At 33.0% G+C, this 25,430-nt stretch overlaps 1 protein-coding gene across 1 annotated transcript in view; it reads left to right on the top strand.

The window, feature by feature from the left end:
- LOC107360009 (metabotropic glutamate receptor 3-like) overlaps positions 1-24,705 on the top strand; it is a 78,368-nt gene extending 53,663 nt beyond the window's left edge. Inside the window, exons 2-8 of the mRNA XM_015926619.3 lie at positions 12,632-12,786; positions 13,774-13,944; positions 14,210-14,354; positions 14,441-14,765; positions 15,450-15,661; positions 16,027-17,307; positions 23,756-24,705. Coding sequence (XP_015782105.2) covers positions 12,632-12,786; positions 13,774-13,944; positions 14,210-14,354; positions 14,441-14,765; positions 15,450-15,661; positions 16,027-17,307; positions 23,756-23,913 — 2,447 coding nt within the window. The 3' untranslated portion in view covers positions 23,914-24,705. The remainder of the gene's footprint in view (positions 1-12,631; positions 12,787-13,773; positions 13,945-14,209; positions 14,355-14,440; positions 14,766-15,449; positions 15,662-16,026; positions 17,308-23,755) is intronic.
- Positions 24,706-25,430: the final 725 nt, after the last annotated feature.

Raw genomic sequence — 25,430 nt, forward strand, 5'->3', positions numbered from 1 at the left:
AGTTAGATTGCTAAATACTATTATCTCATATTAATACCTAAATTTATCTTCATTAATTTTTTCAAAATGTATCGATTCATGGTTTAAGGACTCTTAGTTCGCCATCTTTCATACATTTCCAATCCATATTCCTAATTAACCTCTAAATAATCTCATCTTAATATCTGAACAACTGTATCGATTCATGGTTTAAGAGCTTCCAGCTCGCCATCTTTCATACATTTCCAATCTATATCCCCAATTTACCTAAAACTATTTTATCTTAGTACCTAAACTGTATCGATTTATGGTTTAAGAGCTTCCAGCTCGCCATCTTTCATACATTTCGCAATCTATATTCCTAATTTGCCTGAAAATAATTCCATCTTAATACCTAAAACTGTATCGATTCATGGTTTAAGAATTTTCCAGTTCGCCATCTTTCATACATTTCGCAATCTATATTCCTAATTTGCCTGAAAATAATTCCATCTTAATACCTAAACTGTATTGATTCATGGTTTATGAACTTCCAGTTCGCCATCTTTCATACATTTCGATTAATTCGCTATCTGAAATTCTAAATTAAGTTTAATTAATTCTAAAACTTACCAATTGATTACATTTACTGCTTGCATAATTGAGAAATTATACATTTATTTAAATGAATTCTTGATTTAATTCTTAATAGCCCTGTACAATTACGATTAACTAAAGATAATCTTCAAGAGGAGTATTTAAGATATAAAAACAATTAACCAATAATCTAACTAATTAGCGATAAAATATTTGGATCTAATCCTAATACCACTTACAATATATGCAACTAATCAAATAAAAAAAAATCAATAAATAATTTGTGTGCTTGTCTAAATAAATCAAGTTTAAAGAGATGAATTAGATCTAACAAAATCACATAAGTCAACTTTTGAAGATTGATCATTACCTAAATAAATTAATTCTACAAATAGACTACACCCAGACTAACAAAATTAAATTCAAAAGAAAATTACATCTAAATTAATAGATTAAAGCTAATATCATAATAGCTAATAGATTACTTTCAGAAGAACCGCACCTCACTTAATTAGATTTATAAGAGTATTGCTGCTAAATCTTGAATTATTACAAACTCACACGAAGGAAGATTACAATTTAATCAGATAAAACTAATTCTTTTAGTGAAACTTTACACACTATTTCGTGATCACGATAAATATTTTAATCAAATATTCACAATCTTGCGTGCTTAATAATAATTATAAAAATTACGAAAGGCACTTTACTTATTCATTATATTGATGAATTGGTTTTTCTATTGTTATCTTTTCAACTTAATTTTCCTTGAATTCTGTAATAACCTCATCAATTACATAAGGCGTTGGTTTCTAGAAGAGTTTATTCTGTCGACAGTTTGTTTCTTGACACTGATAACATTCATCACTATCATAATAGTAAAAGTAAATATCATTAACTAAATTCACATGTCACGAATAAATTACAATTTATTTGATGTAGTGCAGGGTACACTCAGAAAAAAAAAATTGAAAGCAAAATCTTTTGTTGTAAAGTATTAATTTAATGAATCATCGCATGCAAAATATAAATTAAATGACTAAACCTAATCAAAATATAAAGATTAAAGCAATAAGTACTGCATTAAGAATCCACCCTTGGTTTATTAACCATCAACCGATAGTAATGTTTTATCATCACGCTGACAAAACAGTAATAGATTATGGTCTTATATGTTTCGAATCAAACGACACAATTAGACGTAGAAATTAGAAAAAGCTATCAATCTTAAAAACATATTAATAAATACATAATAAATAATACTAAAATGGCTCAGCCAAATGTGACAAGTAATGAGGAAACTCGTACTAATAACTTAGTACCACCCCTTACTACAGCTAATGTTACCTTTCCGAATGTTCCAGTCAATATCAACTTTTTTTCGGGCGACGATGATGAAAATGTTATTGACTGGTTCGATTCATTTGAGTTTGCAGCTGCAGCTTTAGGCTGGTCAAAAACAGATATGTTTAATGTACTCCCAGCTTATTTGCAGGGCACTGCTAGAAGGTGGTATTATGCCATAACTTCACCTGTCCCTAATGTAGCTAGTGTACCTGATACACAAAACGGTATGGTGGTGCCATCACAAAACTCACCCCAAGACTATCATGAACTTAAAACTAGAATGATTGCAGATTTGTGTCCTGCAGACTTCAGGTCTTACCTCTCACAGGAACTTTACAAATCTAAACAAAAGATTGGTCAATCAGCCATCGCTTTCATTTACGAAATTCATGAATTATGCAGACGAATCCATGAACAGACACCTGAAGTTTTTATCATTAGCATGATAAAAGAGAAATTGTTACCACAAATTAAATACGGAATTGCTCTCCAAAACCCGAAAACTTTGCATGAACTGGTTGAAGCGGCTAGATTGGCTGAACGAGCCATGCATAGTTGCTCAACACCGTTCGATGCACCCAGTAAAGAAGTAACTCAACTGCAAACACAAGTACAACAAATGAAAGAAAAATTAGAATCTCTCAAAAGATGTAATATTTGTAAGAGATTAGGACATACTGAAGAAAGATGCTATTTTGCTAAGAGACCTGAAAACGAAATAAGACAAAACAATTATGGCAATCGAAATCAAGAGTTAAATAATTATCCGACTACTAGTTATAATCCAAACATGGCACAATATAACCAAGACTATCAACGAGTGATTTCACAAGCCAATCAAAATTATCAGACAGCGGCCAGAAACTTTATTCCAGGTAATCCAGGTGTTAGTAATCAAACTTTTGCAAAGCGAACTTTCCCTAGAAATAATGCTGATCCTGATAATTGGAGAAATCGACCTTCAATATCTATTAAAGAACCTGAAGTAAAAATGGATCCACCTAAAGGCTCTGAATATAAAAGTAAAACAAAGGAGAGATCACCCTCACCTAAACGTAGAGGTAGACCACCTAGTAAAGATAGAGGTAGAGGTCGAGGTCGTGGTAAAGCTCCACAAGTAAGAATTACTACTTATCGAGACGATAAATCTGAAGAAGAGGTAGACTCTGACTATTGCATTGAATCAGACGAAGCTACATTTGTTAATCCGGTTGTTCACCTTCTCAACCAAAATCTTATTCAACAATTTGTAAAAGTTAATGGCTGCAAAGTAGATTCAATGCTAGATACAGGATCAGAAATATCTCTCATTACTAAAGACTTAGTACATGAACTTAACCTAAATGTGAGTAAATATAAAGGTCCTACACCATTTGCTGCAAATAATAAGCCATTACCAATTTTAGGAAAGGTAAAAGTCCAGTTGAAAATTACAGACGGCCGAAAAATAGCTATAATAGATACCAAAATGCAAGTAGTAAATAACTTGCCACGCAAATTCAAGGTTCTAATAGGACAAGATTTACTGACAAAAGCCCAAGTAAACATTGATTGTGCAAATAGAAAGATAAAAATAGGCAGAGTAGAACCAGTTGTGGAAATAGTTACTACCGAAGAAGAATCATCAGACAGTGAACCAATAATGGACACTTCAACTGAATCTGAGGATCTAAATGATTTACTGAATGATTTGAATGATTTCGTGTCTTCTGATGTAGATCAGTTACCAGAATTGACCGAAGATGTCGAATTAGAAATTGAACCGATAACAACGTTTGTTGACAAATCAAAAATACCTGAATTAGAATTAAATATTGAGAAAGATGTTCCAGGTGGTGTAGAGCAAGCATTGTATCAGTTATGCAATAACTATAGAGAAGTTTTTGCTGTTACACCACAAGAATTAGGTAGAACCAATCTTTTCATGCATCGAATTGAGACAGGTCACCATGCCCCGATCTCACAGTCTCCCTACTCGCAAAGTGCACAGAAAAGGGAAATAACGAAACAAATTATTAACGAACTCTTAAGAGATGGTATTATAGTCGACTCTTTTTCCCCCTGGTGTTCACCAGTTGTTCTAGTGAGCAAAAAGACAGGTGATTGGAGAATGTGTGTTGATTATCGTAAATTAAATGCTATAACTGTAAAAGACTCATATCCAATTCCAAATATAAATGTTTCACTGGATGCTTTGCAAGGTTCTGAATATTTCAGTCTTTTAGATCTAAGATCAGGTTATCATCAAGTAGAACTTGCACCTGAAGATAGACAAAAAAGTGCTTTTGTGACTAGTTTTGGCATGTACGAGTATGTAACAATGCCCTTTGGACTTTGTAATGCACCCGCAACCTTCCAAAGACTAATGAACTGCTGTCTTGGAGGACTAAAATACAAGTGTTGTCTTGTATACATTGACGACATAATAGTTTTTAGCAAAACAATTAAGGAACATTTAGAGCGATTAGAAGCTGTCTTTGATAGTTTACGAAGAGCTGGTTTGACCTTAAAACCGGACAAATGCTTTTTCTTTAAGAAGAAAATCCTATATCTTGGACACATTATTAGTGCAGCTGGCCAAGAGCCTGATCCAGAGAAGATCAGAGCAGTAAAAAATTTCCCTGTCCCTATCACTTTGAAAGATATTAGAGCCTTCGTAGCTCTTTGCTCTTATTATCGTAAATTTATCAAAGATTTTGCTAAAATAGCACAACCGTTAACCCAATTAACGAAAAAAGAAGTTCCTTTTATTTGGGGACCAACTCAAATAGAAGCTTTTGAATACCTAAAAAATTGTCTAGTCAAAGCACCTGTTTTAGCGCATTATAATCACATGTTAGAAACACAGTTGAGAACAGATGCTTCTGATGTAGGTTTAGGAGCAATTCTGCTACAAAAACACGAAAATAAATGGAAACCTGTCGCTTTTGCAAGTAGACAAATAAGAGGCGCAGAAATTAACTATCCTATTTCGGACAAAGAATGTCTTGCTATAATCTATGCTTTTGAGAAGTTTAGACATTATCTCGAAGGCATCACATTCGAAGTTGTAACTGATCATTGTGCATTATGCTTCTTAAAATCCAAAACTAAACTACCCCCAAGACTAATGCGTTATGCCATGACGCTACAAGCTTTCGAATTTAAAATAACTTATAAATCTGGGAAAATACACGCCGATGCCGATTGTTTAAGTCGCTATCCGACCAATGATCCTCAGTTCAACAAAATAGATGATGATGATAAAGAACAAGGCGATGATATTTTCGCACTTTTAATTAGTGAACAGGATGAGGAAAATATTAACCTTATTGAGGAACAGAGAAATGACCCAACAACACAAGCCCAAATACAACAACTAAATGATATTGACAAATTAGAACCTAGAGTAAAAAATAGAATTATTCGTAGTTTTAGAATAAAAGATGGAATCCTTGAGAAAAAGATCGTAACAGATATAGGGACTAACTGGGTTCCAGTTTTACCTACAACTTTAGTCAAAAAGGTTTTACAATCTTATCATAATGACGCTACTTCAGGTCATTGTGGTCTCTACCAGACATATGCAAAGCTTAAGACTAAATATTATTGGGCAAGAATGACTAAAGATATTGCTAAGTACATTAACTCTTGTGAGGAATGCCAACTTAATAAAAAAGGGATAGGGAACGCAGTTCCACCATTAAAACCAATCTATGTCACAGTTCCATTTGAGAAAGTTGGCATTGACATTCTTGGCCCTTTGCCTCCTTCTTCAGGAAAGGAATACATCATTGTGGCCACTGATTATTTTACTCGGTGGGTAGAGATGAAAGCTTTAGCAAAGAAGGATGCAATCAGCACTGCAAAATTTTTAATTGAAAACATTTTATCACGCCACGGTTGTCCTAAAACGATCGTTAGTGACCAAGGACGTAATTTTATTGCAGACACAATAAAAGAAATTGCAGATTTCATGAACACAAAATGGCAACTGTCAACTACCTATCATCCTCAGACTAACGGATTGACAGAAAGAGTGAATCGAACGATTGTTCAGATGTTATCTCATTACTGTCAAGAAACCAATCGTTTGAGATGGACTCAGATACTACCATTGATAAATTTAGCTTACAATAGCGCCGCAAATCAGAGTACCCAGTACTCACCATTTTATCTTTTATATGGTAGAGAGCCCAACTTACCAATAGATCTAAAACTAAACCCAGAAAATAAAGAAGTCAATTTCACTGAATATGTAGAGTTCATCAATAATGAATGGGCATCAGTGAAAGAATTAGCAAGAATAAATTCAGATGAATCAAAGGAAAAGCAAACTAAGAATTATGAAAAAAGACACAGACTTAGGACCTTCAATGTAGGAGATCTAGTATTGTATGAAAAACAAGTGCGAAACAATAAGTTAGAATCAAAATATGAAGGCCCATTTAAAATTATAGAGAAGATAGGAGAAACTACCTATCTTTTACAGCAGGACGAAGGTTACGAACCCAAACGAGTACATGGATCCCAGATCAAACCATATATTGTTAAGGAGACTAGATCTTCTTCTGGTGGTCAAAAGACTAGTAAATTATCAACTAGTTTACTGTTTTTACTTTTCCTGCCTTTAATGACAAATATTTGTGAATCAATCAACATTGCTGACTCACTAATATGGAAATCTACTCATAATAAATACTTGAGAGGGTATATTCGAGTCAACCATACCATTGCTCTTGTAAATCCATGCAAGAAAATTCCTGAATATGAAAGTTACTTTGACGAAGTGAATATTGATTGGAAAGACACTCAAAATAATGCAACAGACTGTGAAATAGTGTGGGAAACTAAACCACGTTACATTTGGGATAGTTCACCACTAACTATGGGAGCTTCACTTAAACCACTTAAAACTTATCGAGGCTGTAAAGAATTCATCAAAAAGGGAAATCGTACTCAATGTTATAATAAAGCGGATGAGATTTGCTTTCAATATACGCATGTGAATGATATTTTCTACATCGCAAGACAAACTTGTTTAAAATACATCAAAGAAAAGATGCAAACAGTTGAAAAGCTATGTAGTCAAAATGAAGTTTCGTCGAGACACAAAAGAGACGGTGGTTTGATGGCCGTGATTTTTATCTCTTCTATCATGATTGTTGGTACAAGTGCATTGATCAATAGCTTCAGTGGAGGTTCAAAAACAGTAGATCAGATTACCAACGATGCTCTCACCGAAATCTCAAATGCTCTTAAGGCGCATCAAGCAAAAATGATGCATATGTCAAGCGAATTAGCAGACTTAAAGATAAGAGTCGCCCAGCTAGAGCATAGTGCCTACGAGAATTCATTCCGAGCAGCTGACATATCCTTTCAAGTGAATAGATTAATCTCAGTCATGCAAGAAACTATGAAGGCCATTCAGACGAATAAAACTATTCCGATTTCAACGTTTGACTTTTTCAACGTTACTTTGCCATGTGGAAAAACATGCCTATTGACGAAAGTGTCAGATGCAAAATGTCGAGTTATTAAGAAAGAAAATCAAACATCAGAAGAGACTTATTTGCAATTCACATTTAGAGTTGCAAAGATAGCCACTGATTTGATTGTTAAGAAAGCAGACCCGTTCACGTTACTTGAGAAAAATAATGGTTCAGTATGTTTGTTGAAGTACAAAGGACCCCAGTATGTCACTGTTAATTTAACTTCAAAAGAAATGTGTAGTATTGAAGCTGACGAATTAAAAGAAGAATACTTAATTCACTTCCCCAATTATTGTGACGTATCGAAAGGAGTGGAACTCTGGGAGAAGGAAAACTGTATTGAAGCAACTAAATTCAAAATAAGGAAACCACAGATTAAGATTGTTAATGATTATTATTATGTCTATTGTGTTGGGCATAACTTGACTCAATATGGCAGTACTGGACCGTGTTCGAATGAGATTACTAAAGTTTCAATGGATCAGAACTTTTCCATCGATGGTCAACTTTATCCATTCAGTGAGCTTGCCACGTTGGAACATTTTGAAATGACACCTATTTCTAATTTGATTAACTGGAAGTTAACAAACATCAGACCGGTTGTCGAGGAAAAACCCTATGATCTTGGATTGTTAGAAGAACTGATAACTCAACATAAAACAGAGATTCAGCGCGATGAATCATGGTTATCTTGGATCAAAAGAAGCCTAATAACAGTTTTATTGGGTGTCATAACCGTATGCATAATGCTACTGATAATATCAAAGTTGTTCAACACGATATTATTTTGCATTAAAAAGCCTATTATTGCAGTAAATATGGTTCCAGATTCAAATTACCAAGATTACAAAACGCAATTAGCACCGATTTCGATTCCACTGAGCTCTCTGTATTAACGAAATAATGACTGTTCTTTGCTGATATACTATAATATTAATTATAAATTTAGACCTAATGGATTTAGCATCTACTTTAGATTATATTAGTTACTAATATCTATTATTCAAACATTTAAATGTGTTATCGTATTCTATCCAAATATAGGTTATTCAACATGTATCACAACCGTCTAAGACCACGGCCACAAAGTCCAGTATTTGTTGACCTAAGTTCAGACCCAAATCCAGATCCAGTTCCATCCACCTCCCGTGATAATCAAGATCCAGTTCCATCCACATCCCGTTATAATTCAGATCCAGTCCCATCCACTTCTCGCTACAATCCGATGGATTGGCAAGGTCACGCTATTGGTAGAGGTAGACGTATTAGTGTTAGAAATACTTCTTCCAATCGAAATTCTGGTCCGCTTCCATCCACTTCTCGCTTTAATTCATCGAACTGGCAAAGAAGATTTCACCGTGAGCTGAATTGGTCTAATTGGAATCCTTCAACTTCTGACGCTAACACTGACTCTGACACTGAGGCTGACGCTGACATTGACGCATTGTACAATAGACCACCAACACCACCAAATCCAGCAATATTATCCATTATGGAACAAGCTCCTGAACCTCAAGTTATGAGAGATTTTGTAGATTCAGAAGCATACAAGGACTTCACTTGCATCATATGCACAGAATTAATTTCAAATCATTCTAGTGAACATACCTGTAACTTTTGTAGAGTTTGCATGTGCCCCAATACCTGCTTAAGAGCTTATAATCTTACCTTAAAACCTGGTGAAAAGTTTAGACCATGTCCAAATTGTAGGAAGCCACTTAGATGTATAGAGAGGCCCGAGTCGGGTCCTAGATCAATAAAAGAATGGAATAAACTAAAAGTATATTGTGGATTCCCTACATGTAGAGAAATCATAGACAACGAAAAGTTTGATTCACACACAAATACTTGCCCCCATAATGTTAAAAATTGCACGAGATGTAGTTCCAAAAATTGGAATCAAGAAATACATTCAAGTTATTGCATGGAGGAACTCATTTCTAACCAAGCAGAGCTTAAATCTAAAAATGAAGAAATTAAAAAATTAACTTTAGAAAATACCCTCAGAAAACAAATTACAGCAGGATCAGAAACAAGAATAAAAGAATTAGAAAATAAAGTAATTCAATTAGAATCAGCCAGACCACATAGTGATTCCATGATACCAATACCATCTACATCCAATCCCATGAACAGTGTTAATAACCCGCATGGAAAATACACTAAATTTACCATTAAATATCTAGATAAAACATTCCAAATTAATAACCTGTCCCTACTTGAGTCCGGTGCAGTTTTGAGGCAAAAGATCGAAGAAACTATAGGTTGTAAAGTTGGTGCGATCTTGAGGTTAGACCATACTCTGTTAGATGATACTAAATTCCTCAGACAGCACCAATATTGTTTTAAACCCACTGTAATTACTGTATTACCTGTAGACATCCCTGTAAACCAAAAGTCAAAAATTAAGCTGAATATTCTAGGTATTGAACCATCTGAATAATTTTGTAACTGAACATTGGTTGTTCAGAATGGCGGCTGGTATATTGTATTAGATCCTTAGAACATAGTTTTATTCCTAAAAAATGTAACACTACGAATGTAACTCTATTGAACATAATGATAATTGTAATTCCCTTATCCTAAATCCAACTAACAAAATCTCTTTATCTTACAATAAAGGCCCTGAGATGAATGACAAATCTTACAAGGCATTCATTCCATTCTGCAGCCGAAGTAGACAAAGTGTAGTATTCTGGCAATATATAATACACTATGCTAGTGACTTGGGTCTCAAAAATACAGTTTGGGACGGAACCATCCAGTATGTTGGCATTATTGGAGGTGCCTCCTACTCCTTCTGTTGTCCTTTTCAAGGTGGACTTAAGAAAATTTCTTATGAAGAATTTGCAGATAATGTGGACTACGCTGCTTTAGGGCTCTTTGTCAGTATGGACCATGCAATCGACGGTTCATTCCATGATGCTAATGAGTCTGCATTTGCACAGTCTGTCAAATCCCAATGCCAAGTTAAACATGCACATGTCGAACCCGAGTATGATTATCTTGAAGATTGTAGCGATCCACCAGAACCTTATGATTTTGCTTTCGTCGATGTTATTCCTTTCTCTCCGGTCAGCAGATTTGAAAAATCTTGGATACAGTCTTCCATGACGAAAATTCCTTGCCATAGAGGTATTCCAATAGATCATAATCAAAAACAGTTTATCTTGGCCAGTGATGCAAAGATAAGCGAGTTCTATGAACACTACTCCGAACTTGCTCGTACTGCTCTCTCAATTCCCCCTTTGGATTTCGAAAATTATCCCGCAAGCTTTGAACTAGATGATAGTCCATTTAATCGTCTTCGTAGTCAATTTGTAATCACTTGTAAATGGTGTTGCCAAGAGTGGGACACTAAATACGACTGTATACCAATCCACAAGTCCGATTACAAGGGATGTTGCAAGAAATTTCGACCAGATAATCCAACAAAAAATAAAGGATGCTGTTTTGGTCCCCCCCTCACAGAGGCAGAAACTTATCAACCTGAATTCTGCACAGTTGGACCAAACTGCTGTCGCAATTGTGGGAATGAAGATTCTAGAAGTTTAAGTGGGATCATACTTAAGAGCAAATCCTCTAAAGGTGAAATTTCATATACCATAGGAACGGAGATAAACTCCCCTCTCATAGAGCTTGAGGGATGGCATTCATCTTCAAAGATTAGAACCAATCAACGAACAACAGATTGACACTTCGCACACATTATTAATGTAACTGAACAGTGGCTGTTCAGAATGGCGGCCGGTACATGTAACACACCCTTTTTCATTAGGAAAATTAGAATATGTTAAGGAATGCCTACACCCTTATCGATTGATGTAATATTACGATCGATAAGGGTTGAATGTATACCAATATAAGTATAATAATGTTTAATAAAATAGTTAGTTCAAGTTGGAACTCCTTCGAGTAAAGTTTAAAACCTTTATCACATTAAAGACACTTTTTAGAGGAAACAACTTCTGTCAATATTTATCCTCTATTGTATCGGCATTCAAAATAAATTCTGTTGCATGAATCGAATTTTTTAAAGTTCTTTTAATTTCTAAACAAACCCATTTTCAGCCTGAAAATTACATGCAATGTTTCGAAAATTGCTAAATATGCAATCGAAATTGAAAATTGAATTTAGCTTTGGATTGAAAATATGCATTTAACCAACAGTTGAATTGAATAAAGGATAATTTATTGATCGCTTGTTTGGTTAAATCCAATTGCATCATAAATCATTGAAATGTTTCAAATAAATTATCGACTTAATGACTTTTTATGGTCAGTTTTGTAGTTTTTGTTTAGTGAAACATTTTGCTTTTCTTTAGCCGACCATTAATTTCACAGTTTTAGATGGCTGCAAATACCTTTGAAAAGATTCAACCAATAATCGATTTGTAAGTTATTTGTTGAATTTACTTGGAAAGTCATTTTGATCAACTTTTTTGATTTATGGTTCAAGTTTTTGAGGCAAAAAATCTGACAATTTTGATCTTTCATTTGATTTTAAATGTAAATTCAATTTCGAAGGGTTCATTGCAATAAAATTGATGATAAACTGTGTTGACCTTTTGACTCCAGAAAACTATACAATTGAAAGGTTAACCTAGCAATTAATAAGTAACGAAGTACAATAAAGTTCAATTTAAAAGGTAAACAGTTCAGCCTGGAAAATGTGAATAACTAGAAGAATTATATTTTCATTTTCACTTGGGACTGGTTCCATTTTTGTGATTATACAACAACAATGGAATCTTTAGAAGAGGAAAAGTCGCTAAATGTAAAGTCAAAAAATTTGCTGTTCAAACATTTCATCCATTTCTTGAGTTGATTTGGTGAACATTTGATGAGCAAACAAAAGGCTAACTCAATGATACTCCAACATTATTGAACTTTAAAGATCGATCCAAATGTTTTTCCCTTTGCAATGTAAACCGATCAGAATTTCGTGAAGCAAGTTTTGTTGGAAATTGAGGAAATTCAATTTCTGCAGAAAAATTTCATTTGATTTCTACATAAGGAATCAACAGTTGACTCCAACAATCGTTTCAATTGTAAAACAAATTCTGCAAAAAAATCTGTAAAAAATGTCAAAAGTATTTTCGTTTACCTTGATTTGAGGACCTTCAAAATCTTTTCTGATTTCATGTTAGATGAACTTGAGTGAGAATTCATTATTTTTGTTGTTCCATTTCGAATTTTTCTCAAAACTAAATTCTTTTCAATTAATAACTTTTTTCTATCATTCTGTTCGTTTTCAGGTTCAATTAGTAACATTGGTGAAGGAACATACTTCTGTAAAGACGGATCAACTCCAGCACTTGAACAACGAGTCATCTCTGGTGTTCTTGGTGCTGCATCCAGTGTTACCTCAATTCAGGTTGCAAATCTTTTAAGACTCTTCAGAATACCTCAAGTAAGTAAACTTAGCCTTTAATGTATCACAAGCAAACAATGTAAAACAATGAAAAGCACTCAAAAAAAGAGTAAAAATTTTAATCTCACATTTGTGTTGGATTCATTCATTCATTGGATAACGATATTTTCAGATCTAAAGCAAATTTTTTTCTGTTCCTTTCAAGTAGAATAACAAGAAAAATCTGAGATTTATACAAGAATATTGGTCGTTTTACATGAACTTTTTCTTCTTTTATCACACATTTCATTTTATCTGTTGAATCAACTGAAAAAAGTGAATGCATTTTTGGTTCAAAAAAAAGTTCTGGTTTTCACTGGAAAAGAGCATTTTGTCATTTTTTTTCTTGAATAATGATGAATCGATTTGTATTATTCAACCGAAGCGCTTAGAAATGGATAAAGGATAAAGATAAAAACGTTAAAGTAAAGAATGAAAAGAGCCTGAGAAATGTTCAAGCAAAGAGAAGAGAAACTGATAAAAAAATTCACATAAAACTGTTCATGGCATGAGGCATAATGATGAATGTCTTGAAGGAGATATCATTGAAGGGATAAAAAAATATGACAATATTCAATAGCAAAACTATAAGTGAAAAAAGTCAATGTTCGTTTGCAATTTTCGATAAAAAATATGTCCATTTTTTGTTCGAACAAAGTTTTGCCGAACAAAAACTGTCCATTTTCACCTTTTGCTCGAAATTACTTTTTGAACATTTAAGAGAAAATGATGAAAATACATTTTTTCGCTTTCATGGTTCATGGTAAGTTGGCATTTCAGTAAAGTGCTCATTCATTCAATATCAATGAAATATTTATCTTCGTATTCAAACTTGATTTTCATGTTCTTTTACTTCATAAGAATGTCGAAAATTTTGAAATTCGAACAGAAATTGCATTTTCTTTTGCATGAATTTCGATAATAATTTTATCGTTTCATGAGGTTTAATTTTTTTCTTTTGCTTTTTGTGTTTTATTCAACTTTTAGATAAGCTTTTTCTCGACTTCACCTGAACTCAGTAATAAGGAGAGATTCAAATATTTCCTGCGAACTGTTCCATCAGATAGGAATCAAGCTCAAGCCATGGTTGATATAATTTTGAGACTTAATTGGACTTATGTTAGTGTGCTTTACGAGGAATCAAATTATGGAGCAAAGGTAAGTTTATTTTTACTCTTATTTCATCTTCTTTTCTTCCGTTCAAAGTCTCATTTATTACGCTTATTAGTTGGCAATATTTTGCCCACAAGTAAACTTGAAAGTTAAAGAAATGGTCGAAATGGGTTGAAAGTAACAGCAAAAGGCATTAAATTAATACAATGTTGAAAAGCAAGTTAATCTTATTTATTATTTACTATTTCAAGTTCATTTTGCTTTTCTTTTTTCCCTTTTTACTCTGTATTTCGTAATATTAATTGGCAAGGCATTCGAAGTGCTCGATGATTTACTCACTGCCCGAGGCATTTGCATTGCTGTTCGTGAAAAACTTCCAAAGGATTCTGGTGTTGCTCATGAGAAAACATACGATTCCATTTTGCATAAACTGTTGGCCAAACCAAGAGCAAGAGGTTAGTAACTTCAAAAAGTCATTAACCAATCGTACAATTACAACATTTGGATTTTAATTTAATTTTTTGGTTCTTCTTTTTTGCAGGTGTTGTCATTTTTGGCTCCGATCAAGAGGTTAAAGATTTGATGGAAAGTGTTAGACGTAATAAGGTTACTGGTAGATTCCAGTGGATTGGGAGTGATGGATGGTCTGCCCGTGCTTTGGTTCATGTTGGTAATGAGGCTGAAGTTGAGGGAACTCTTTCAGTGCAGCCAATGGCCAATCCTGTGAAAGGATTTGACGATTACTTTCTTAGTCTGACACCTAAAAATAACAAACGAAATCCTTGGTTCATTGAATTCTGGGAACATTATTTCGCCTGTAAATGGAACAATAGTCAGATAACACCATTTAACCAAGAATATGAAAAGTAAGATATTGAGATTCGTTGAGTGTAAAAAGGTTCACTGAATGGTAGGCAAACTCAGACACATAAATTTACCCTGAAAACGCATTAAGTGCATCAAAATTGGTTACAACTAATAGCTTTTACACATTAAATAGAAAGCTGAGAAAAAATCGAAAAAAGCAACTTATGTTTCCATCTAAAACTTGAACTATTTTACATGAAATTGCCCTAAAAGCCAAAAACAATATCAAAATAGATTCACTTTTTGCTTGTTTGCTTAATTGGCAAGATTAATTAGCGCAATAGATGACTTTTTAAGAATTGATTCTTGCTAAGATTGCTTTAAAGTTGATCGAAAATCGAGTTTTAAAAAGAGTTGAAAGCTTAAAAGGATATTGGAATCATTTTGCCAATCACAAGTCTGTTAATCGGGATAATTAATCAAAAGTTAATTAACCCAACCTTGTTTGAGCAATAGTTCAAGATGAACAATGAATTTTGAAGGAAACGGAAGCTTTCCTTACATGGGTGAATCGCTAATGATAAAGTTTATGATTAATTGTTGAGCGATTTAATCGTTTAGCAAAAGCTTTGCTATGAAAATGCAATTATTAATTGCATCTCTACTTTTGCCGCTTCTTACTTGGTGACATTGATTGATTCGATCAATTGGAATTGTTCTTTTTCTTCTCTTCGAAAAACTAGATTCTGTACTGGAGAGGAACGAATGAGCTATCAAAATGGTTATCAATCTGAACGTCAATTGCAATTCGTTAGTGATGCAGTTCTTGTCTTTGGTTATGCACTTCGTGAAATGCACAAGGAACGCTGTGGTGGACAGCCTGGAATATGTGATAATATGAACGTTAATGATGGAGACATTTTATTGGAATATTTGAAGAAAGTTCAATTTACAGGTAAATCTTGAGATATTGTTGCCCTTCAAGTCCACTGCTCAACATGAAATTACTTTTCAACTTTTAAGCCTAACCTTTGTCTCGACTGTCGGTGCAAAGCAATTTAACAATTTACATTTTCTTTGCAAGTAAAGTGAACATAAAATTGTCCAAATTGCTTCAAAGTATTTCAAAATTTTTACAATTCATTGCACTTGAAACATTGTGGATTCGAGTTTAAAGTAAATCTTAAAATTGATCGTATTTGGTGCACATGAAATATTAGAGTTTTGAATAATAAACTTGAACAACTTACTTGTTAGTAAAGACAATAAAACTCGTAACATTTTCTATTGATATTTATTCATTTTTGTTGCCCATTTCAGGTCTTTCAGGTGATGATTTTCGTTTCAGTGAAAACCAGAACGGACCCATTCGTTACAACATATTGCACTTCAAGAGAATCTCAACCGATGAATGGGCCTGGGTCAAAGTGGGCAAATACGAGGATAAAATTTTAGATTTAAACATGGATTTAGTTCGTTTTACACAGGAAAATCCTGAAATTCCGTCATCAGTTTGCAGTCCACCTTGTTCGAAGGGTCAAGCCAAGAAGTACATTGACGGAGAAAAGTGTTGCTGGCACTGTTCCGATTGTGGCAAATACCAGATACTGGCAAGTGAAACAGAGTGTTACAATTGTGCCAATGGTTACTTACCAGATGAAAGTCAATCCGTTTGCATTCCAATTCCCGAAGAATACGTCAACATAAACTCTTCCCTAGTTATCGGAGCGATAACTTTTAGCTCAACAGGAGCATTGACAGTCCTCTGGATCATTTGTGTCTTCATAAAGTACAAAGAAACTCCAATTGTTCGTGCTTCAGGTCGAGAATTGTCTTTCGTTTTACTTGTTGGCTTACTATTTTGCTATTCCATTACCTACCTCTTGATGCTTCGACCCACCAATTTTGTTTGTGGCCTCATTCACACCATGATTGGATGCTCATTTTCCATTGTCTACTCTTCCCTTCTCACCAAAACCAATCGCATTTCACGCATCTTTGATGCAGGCAAAAAGTCTGCCCAACGACCCAGCTTTATAAGTCCACAATCGCAACTGTGCATTTGCATCTTCATGATTCTCATCCAAGTGATTATCACTCTTCTCTGGTTTGCCTTTCATCCACCCAAATCGGTTCACATGTATCCAACCCGAGAAGACAACTTGATCACTTGCTCATCCAACGAGTCGGTCGACTTTTTCCTTGCCTTTGCTTATCCTTTTATACTCATCTTTGTGTGCACCGTTTATGCCGTTTTAACCCGCAAAATTCCCGAAGCTTTCAACGAATCAAAATACATTGGATTCACTATGTATACAACTTGTGTAATTTGGATTGCATTCATTCCCATCTATTTTACAACTCGCCAAGACATTACATTAAACATTACAACGCTTTCCTATTCAATCAACTGTTCAGCTACAATAGCAGTAGCTTGCCTTTTCTCACCCAAACTGTACATTATACTGTTACACCCAGAGAAAAATATAAGACAATCAATGATGCCTCACAACAAATACGGTACAACAAAAGTCCAAAATCCACCAACATTGATAACCTGCACTTCGTCTGGTCGAATGGAGTCAGCGACGCAGTCTGAAGGTACGAAAAATTTTCCTCATTTTCTAAAATTCTTCCCAATTCTTCAAAATCCTTCTCACCAACTCAAAGTCCAACAACAGTCAATGCTTCAAAAAGTAAATCGTAATCATTAGAAATAAATTTTTGAGAAAATCGTTCAACTTTGATTCCCCAATTTCATTGATTCTTTTATCGACTTCCTTTGGGCGATTTTCACGTTATCAAAGTTTTATGACTTTAGTCACTTTCTTACTGCTTATTGCATTTTTTTAAGAATCAATCACTTTTTCTAAAAATTTGAGAGTCAAGTCGAAAATGGAATCGAATTACAATTAAAGTTTTCCGAATCATGATTGATGAGACTGAAACCATGAAAAGGAAAATTGTTTGCAACAAAAAGTGAACCAAAGAAATGGCTCTTTTATTAACATGATCAACATGTAATAGCTCTTTATATTCATATTGAATCAATTTCAATAATCTTCAAATTTCATTCCATCACACAAGTTCCCTAACAGGAACGAAATGTGAACTTTATCAAATTATCATGCACAGGGAGTGAATAATATTGCATGACTTTACCAGGCAAGGGAAAAGTGTTAACATAAATGTTTAGTTGATTCAAATAATCTAAAAATATCTCCAGTTTATCCGTAACTTGAGATGAAAGTAAACTTGTTTCACCTTGAGGAATCCTTTTAAAACAAATCTCATTCAACTTGAATTACTTGACGTTACCTCTTCATGTTTCTCCTTTATCTTACTCTAAATTGATGTTAACTTTAAACTTCATCACTTTGGTTTTCACAACCGATTGACATGTAAATGCATCCAACATGTTTACCATGTAAGAAAAGAAGATTTTTTTGTTTGTTTCGTTCTTTTCAAATTCAACAGAATCTTCATCTTGTTCAACCAATTTTACTTCAACTTTTTTCCTCTCGTCTCTTCACTCGACTCATTAATGTTTTACAAACAAAGTGTTATTATAATTATATTTGAGGTATGCATATCTTGAACTAGCCTCAAGAGTAATCAAATAATCTAGTTGAAAGGGTAAAGAAGAAAGAAAACAAAATTCAGATAAAAATAATATTATTCATGGAAATTAATTAACAAAACAATGAGAGAGAAATGCATTAAGAACATTTTCCTTGCTCATTAAAACTTGTTTAACATTTTTCCCAAGACATTTCCTTGAAAGTAAAAATTACTTGAAACTCGAACCAAAAATTGACTAAAAATTAACTTTGAATCTAAATTAATTTTCCAACTTTGACCTCTTCTGCAACGAGATTTCATCTCCACTTCAACCACAAGTTCAACTCACAACTTTGTTGCATTTAAAATGTAAATGCTTTGTGAATGGAAAATGGGAAAACTCGATTTCTCTCCAAATCCAAGCTTATTTTATCTCAATTTAATATTCTGATGACCTGAATCATCATTTTTACAGAAAAAAATTTTCTTTTCAAATTGAACATTCTCTTGATTGTTGCATTGATTCAGTATTTTCAGAGTTGACCGTTACTTCAATCTTGATGTTATTTTTGACTCTAATTTGCACAATAATTGGAATAAAGCATTTCTCTAGACAGTGTTGAGTCTTTTCATTTGAGCCTCTTCTCGTTTCAACTTGAAATGTCTTGGATTCATATTTGCTTTTTTGCCTCAACATGAAGTGATCCATTAAAGTGTCATTTGTTATGGTTATTCATGAAAACTGGAAACTCTTATCTTGAACTGGTTCACAAAAAGGCATAAGTTAGTGTCACCAAGTTGGTCTTGAACAAGTTGACATTTGTGCCATCAGTAACGACACTGATGAATGCAGATTTTTTCTTCTTCTTTTTTCGTTAATCATATTTTGATGGACAAAGTTAACAAAGTAAAACAATGCAAATATTTAATCAATCATGTCGACTTGCAACTTAATCAATCAATCTAACCTTGCAAGTTAACCCAATGTTGCAATTGAAATTTGAGTTTTGCCAAAATTTTAATCATTTTTTACCTTCCATTTACTCTCAACTTTCCAAAATGATTTACTCAAACTTTTGTCTTGTTCAATTGTTTTACTTCTGCATCAATTGCATCAATTAAAGAAGGCAGAATTGATGAGATTCCAGTAATGCCACTTTGTAATTCAAACAATCAACCCATATTAACTTAAGCTTTTCTCAGACAAAAAAGCTCATGTTATTCACATTTTTCATTGTTTTTTGTTGCTTCATGAAAACAAACGCTTCTAATCCGATTAATGGGTTTACTTTTGTTTGTTGTTTTTCCTTGGTTTTTGATTTGCTTAATATCATCACATAGTCAAGGGAGGCAAAAAGTAAACTAACGATGATGCAAAAAGAAAATGACATTTAAAGCTATTCCAATCGTTACCTGATTACCTGCAACATTTTCCGTTCCATGAATCATTGAAAGAGAAAAATGAACTCGAAAAAAGTTCTTTTTCTGTGTAAACTTGCAAAACTTTAATCAAAATGATTGACCAACTTTTGAATGAACTTTGAATTTGGAAAACAAACAACTGAGAGAAGAGCAAAAAAAGATTTTGTTTGCTAATATTTCAAATAACTCAAATTGAATATCTTCATGAACTTTTCCTTTTCCATGAAACTTGCATTTGCAATTGCAATTTCACAAATTGAACTTTTCAAATTGAAATCAAGATAATCTTTGATTGTAGAATGAATTTGATTAAATCGAGCTTCATTGTAAACTTGATTGATTATTCTAATGGAACAATGAAACAATCAACTTGATTGTCAACTCTTTTTGTCTTTTAGTCTTTTCTTTTTTCCATCTAGTTTCATTTACATGACATGAAACTCATCAATTACTCAGGCAAGGTCAACTTGGACTTTTTGACCTTTTTCCATTTCACTTAACCAACTTGTAAGTGATCGAGTTTTTTGAAGGAAAATAAAATTTCGTCTCAAATTTACAAATTAAAAGTTCCAAGTCGAGATTTTTTTTCGAAATTCATTGTCCATTTGTCAATGAAATTACATGGAAAATGTTTAAAATGCAATTCTAATCGAGAGGTAATGAATGGAGAATTTTTTCCCTTTTTTCGAAAAGAAAAGGTTCTCGTGATTAGATTGGCTTCGACTCTAGATTGTATCAAATAACAATTTTCTCATTATTTTCACGCTTATCTCATCAAATTGAATACAGATAAATTACTGAACAATCATTTGCGTGTCTTTACCCTGCATCAGCTTCCAGTATCCTGTTAACGAAATTGAATCTTTTTTTCTCTATTCTTTTTCCAATTTCTCCTTTTCTTATTTTCCTTTTTCGGTTCTCACTCAATTCTGATGAACAAACAATTTCAACTGTCATTATAACAATAATAACAGCATTTAAAGTCAATGATGAGTTTTGTCTTAAATTATCGCAACGGAAAAAGTCATCCATTTGTCGGTTAAATGTAATAACAACGGATGAATGAGTAAAGGGTTCAACATTAAATTGAATTTGTCGTTTCCATCATTTCCTTTGTTTCCTGTAATCATCAGATTACAGCAATTAAACATGATGCAACCTTTAGAAGTTGATAAAGTTCAATTTTATAGAGAAAAAAGTTTTTTCTATTTTTACGAAACAAAATTTACTCCCAGTTCTAAGAAGGTAAAATTTTCATTCTAATTGATTATCTAATCTCAATTTCCTGTTAAATTATTTTGATTGAAATTTTCTTTACTCGATCAACTCTGGTAAATTGTCTTTTATCTGTTGACTAAAATCTCATGAGGTAACATTGAAAACACATTACAACTGACAAGTTGCCAACCAAGTAACCTTGTAATCATTCGAGATGCAAATTGAGAAAAGGCGAAAAATCGAGTCAAAAATATTCCAAACTCTGACGGACTTTCAAACTGTCAATCTTGAATTTTCATGAAGAGAAAAAAAATTGAGAAGAAAAAGTGGAAAATTATTTTCATCATATTCTGACAACTCCCAGTTAGGCTTGGAGTGAAGAAGTTATGAAAGCGAAATCATTACCAATGATTTGAAGATGAAGTCATGATGAAACAATATCGAGATAATTTCCATAGAGAATTGAGAGACAGAAAATTGATATACAGAATAATCAGATAATGAAGAACATTTTTTTCGATAAATTCTCATGGAGTGAAATTATTCTGTGCCATCATCACTAATGGTTACTATTGGCTATTAGAAACACACTTTTTTTTCTCTCGCCACTAATTGTTGTACCATTGTTGGAATGCTTTTTATGTCTCGACTATTTACTCTTTTCCCTGAATAATGGATTTCGGATGGAATCATGAATTTCTTTTTGTCTCTTGTGAACATGGAGACACACAGGAAAAGATTGCAAGTTTTTCGTTGGGAACAACGTTTCAAGACCTCCTACAAGTGCATCTAATGTCTTCCTGTCATCACCTAGTCAACATTAGTTGATCATCTTGATCAAGACTCTGTGTTTACTCAGACTAAACAAGTAATCAAAAGTAATGTCCAATAATGAGACTAAAATTGAGTTGAACTTTGGGCTTTAAATGCTGTTGGACTTGCCATTGACTGGACCATAAATAACTTTGAACATTACTGGTCGAGTCTTTATGCATGCAATAAAAAAAAGAAAGTTCAACTTTTACTGACAAAACTGTAAAAGTGTTTCAACTGGTCGACAAAAGCTGACCAATAATGGCCAATAATAATGATGATGAGATAATGATGCAACTTGTTTCCTTTGCCATCATTAAAAGTAGATTGAAATTGCTGTTGTCTTTATATTTTCAGAAGTTTATTGTTCACTTTTGTCTGTGCAATCAATGGCCAGCAATTTGTCCAATTATTCAGTCTAATTGTTGATTACTAAATGGTCCAATTTGTTGATGATTCCAATGAAAACAACATTTCGATTTATTTTCGACTCGAAATTGCATTTACAGTTAATGACATTTTTGCACTTTCAATTATCTTATTAAAGGAAACAAATTGCTTTAATAAACTAATTGCTCGAGTATTTAAATTAATGATGAAAAGTTTGTTCATTTGCTTCGAGATTTGAAAATGTTTTTTTTTCACTTTTCGAAATTCGATTTAATGAAACTTTTTTGGGTTCGTGGGTTGAATAGGATTCGATTTTGCAGTCAATGTGTCACTCTATTAATGATTGTTCAATTGACTTTGAAGTTTGGTGCATTTTTGGATATTTTATGTTCAATTTATTTTTTGGAATTTTGTGGAAAATTGAAAATGTTAATAATTCAGAAAATGGATCGTTTTTAGATCAACTTTTGATTCTTCTGTCAATTTTTTGAACATTTGTTTCCTCTCGTTTTTTTCATGAATTTACTTCTCAAAAGGATATTCAATATATTGTCATGTTTGCAACTCCATTTGCAATGATATTCATGTTTACATCAAAACTCGATTATTTTTATGAAAATACAAGTTTACTTCTCGAGAAAAGGAAATAAAATGAAATTGTTTAAAAAGTTTCATCAGTTGTTTATTTAATGGAATAGTGTTTAAACATGAGAAACAAGTTAAATAAACACTGAACTGAGTAAACAGATCAACTATGATTCATTGAGTGATTTCAATTGGAAAATGCATGCCAAGTTAACGTGAGTTGAACGACACCTGTTCACCTTGCTTGACTTTAAAAGGTTAAAAAATTGTTTGCAAAAAAGTTTGTCGAAAAAAATGATAAATTCGAGACATTTGTGGCCATAAAATGCAATTTCAATTCGAGATGTTCAATTTCAAATGTTCTGCTTAGACCACTTAACAAGACATGTGTTGGGTATTCAAACATGACTGCATTTCACCAGAGAATCAGAGATTCTTAGTTAAATGATTTGTTCGACGATTCTCGCGTTGTTGGGAAATTATTTGTATTGAATATTAAACAGTGGAACTAGCATTTCCTTGGTCAAGTTTACACATCTTTTCAATAATAGAAGCTATCGACTTGCATGTTAGTTGCCTTCCATGAAACGATTATTGAGTTCCATGAAATGACAAAAGACAAAATGAAAGTTCGCTTAGTTCCAGTGATTCCTTAATAAGTGATTGATTTATCAATTTTATATTGACTTGAACTGATTTCAATTTAGTCTGTCTTTGGTAATCATCAAATCCAACAAATTAGTTTCAAGTCGATAAGTCAAATGTTTTTAGAGTTAATTTTTTATTAGTTCAACAAATTTCAGTCTTTGCCAATTTGGTCTTCTGTTGATCTGGGAGTTATATTCACCAACTAAAGCAAGTTGACATCAAACTGTGATATTGAATGGTGACAATGAAAAGTGAAGGTGTAGGTGAAGAAAAGGGTTGTTCATCTTTTCTTCATCAATTATTTTTACCTTATTCCAATGACAGGAAAAGGGAATCTTTTTTGTACACAAAAAAGCATTTTTAGTCTTCTTTTTGTCTAACATTTTTCTTCTTTTTCTTTTTTCTTGTTTAGAAACGGAAATGTTGCATCGTCATCGAACCAACCATGACTGTCAACCTGAAAAGGTTCATTCACAGACTCAAACATCACCAGTCATTTCGTACCAAGAGATTCCACTCGTCAACTCATACAACAGCAACCATCTGAATCAGATTAAAACAAATTCCTGACTAGGAGAGTGGCTATGATTAGCACCAGAAAATTTCTTCCACTTTTTTCATCGACCCTGGGCACAGTCTTATTGGTTCAGTAAAGTATTCGGCGAATTCCAAGTTTACCAAGTCGAATGACTGGCACCAATTTTACTTCCAAACTGTATAATTGTATCATAAACTGGAACCTATTGTCAACGATTCCACTTTAAATATTAGTGTACATTGAATGCCTTTCAGTTTCGAGTTGTTTCATCATTTTATATTTACTCAACTTTCACCCATCAAATGATCTGTGCAAGTCTATTGTTGAACAAAAGTGCTCTCATCACTTGTTCATGTCCATCAATTTGAATATATTTATCGTTAGATTGTTGACAAGATTGAAGAAATTTCACAAAAAGTTGATTATTTTTGAAGCATTTGTTTCAAACGTTGAAAGTGAAGCATTTTGCAACTATCGTTTCCTGATCAAAGTCAAGTCATTTCGCAAAGATTTTATTTATAAGAGAAGATTTTGAAGAAATCTCAATTCAAGGTTTTCCCAATTAACCTAATTCTGTTTCCATCGCTGTTTTCACCTGAAAGATATAAACATATAAGTCCATAATTTACCCTCTCAGGTTAATGAGCATAAATTGTTGAATTGACACAAATGAAAATGCTTCGAGTGACGACTGTTTGTAGATATTAAATGTAATCAAAAGTCCGATTTCCAGTTAATCTTTGTAAATATCGACTTATTTGTTACACTAATTATATATAAAATTGTGAACTTTCTTTTTTTGTTTATTAAAAATTTTGACTCAATACTGAAACTTATTCATTTCTTGAAATATTAAATAGAAATATTTCTGAAGCGAAAGTAAACTTCCATTATTTGGAGTAAATTTTGCATATTCATCTGCTTCACTCGGTATACTGGTTCTAATTGAACATGAAATTCAGCCTTAAACTTCTTCATCAACAAAAAAAGTTGACATTGAGTTCAAAAATCAATCGTAAGTTTCCAGAATTGCTTTCTTCAAATGCCTATTAAAGCATTGGCCAGTTCTATCAAAGTTCAAGATATCATTCCAGTTACTATGACAAGAGAAGAAATTTTGTCTCGAAATGATTCCATGGTGAAGTTGGATATTGCACAACTCAAAGGATTGGAACAAGTTGTCCTGAACTCTTCAACTTGACTCTTCAAACTCGACTATATTGTTCATTTGCTCATTATTCATTCCATCGCCCAATCATGCTGGTTTATATGACAATTTGAATCAAAGAATAAACTCAATAAAAGAGAAAGATTCCATTTCAAAATATTCCATAATCTTTATTTAGCAATGAATGCCATCATCATGTTGCCTGAACAAACTGACTTTTTTCAAGTTTAACCAAGTAACCATTAAAACCAAAATACTGAACGATCTTGATTTGAGAACATTTTGATTGACAAAAGCAAATTGATACATAATTTTTCTGTTCATTTTGTCTACAATATTATCATTGTTTCATGGAAATTGGACGCAAAAAATATGTTCAAT

This window comes from Tetranychus urticae, chromosome 2 (genome assembly GCF_039701765.1).
Source record: "Tetranychus urticae isolate SD_2017Ah chromosome 2, NJAU_TeUrti_SD_1.0, whole genome shotgun sequence".
NCBI classification, from domain to species: domain Eukaryota; kingdom Metazoa; phylum Arthropoda; class Arachnida; order Trombidiformes; family Tetranychidae; genus Tetranychus; species Tetranychus urticae.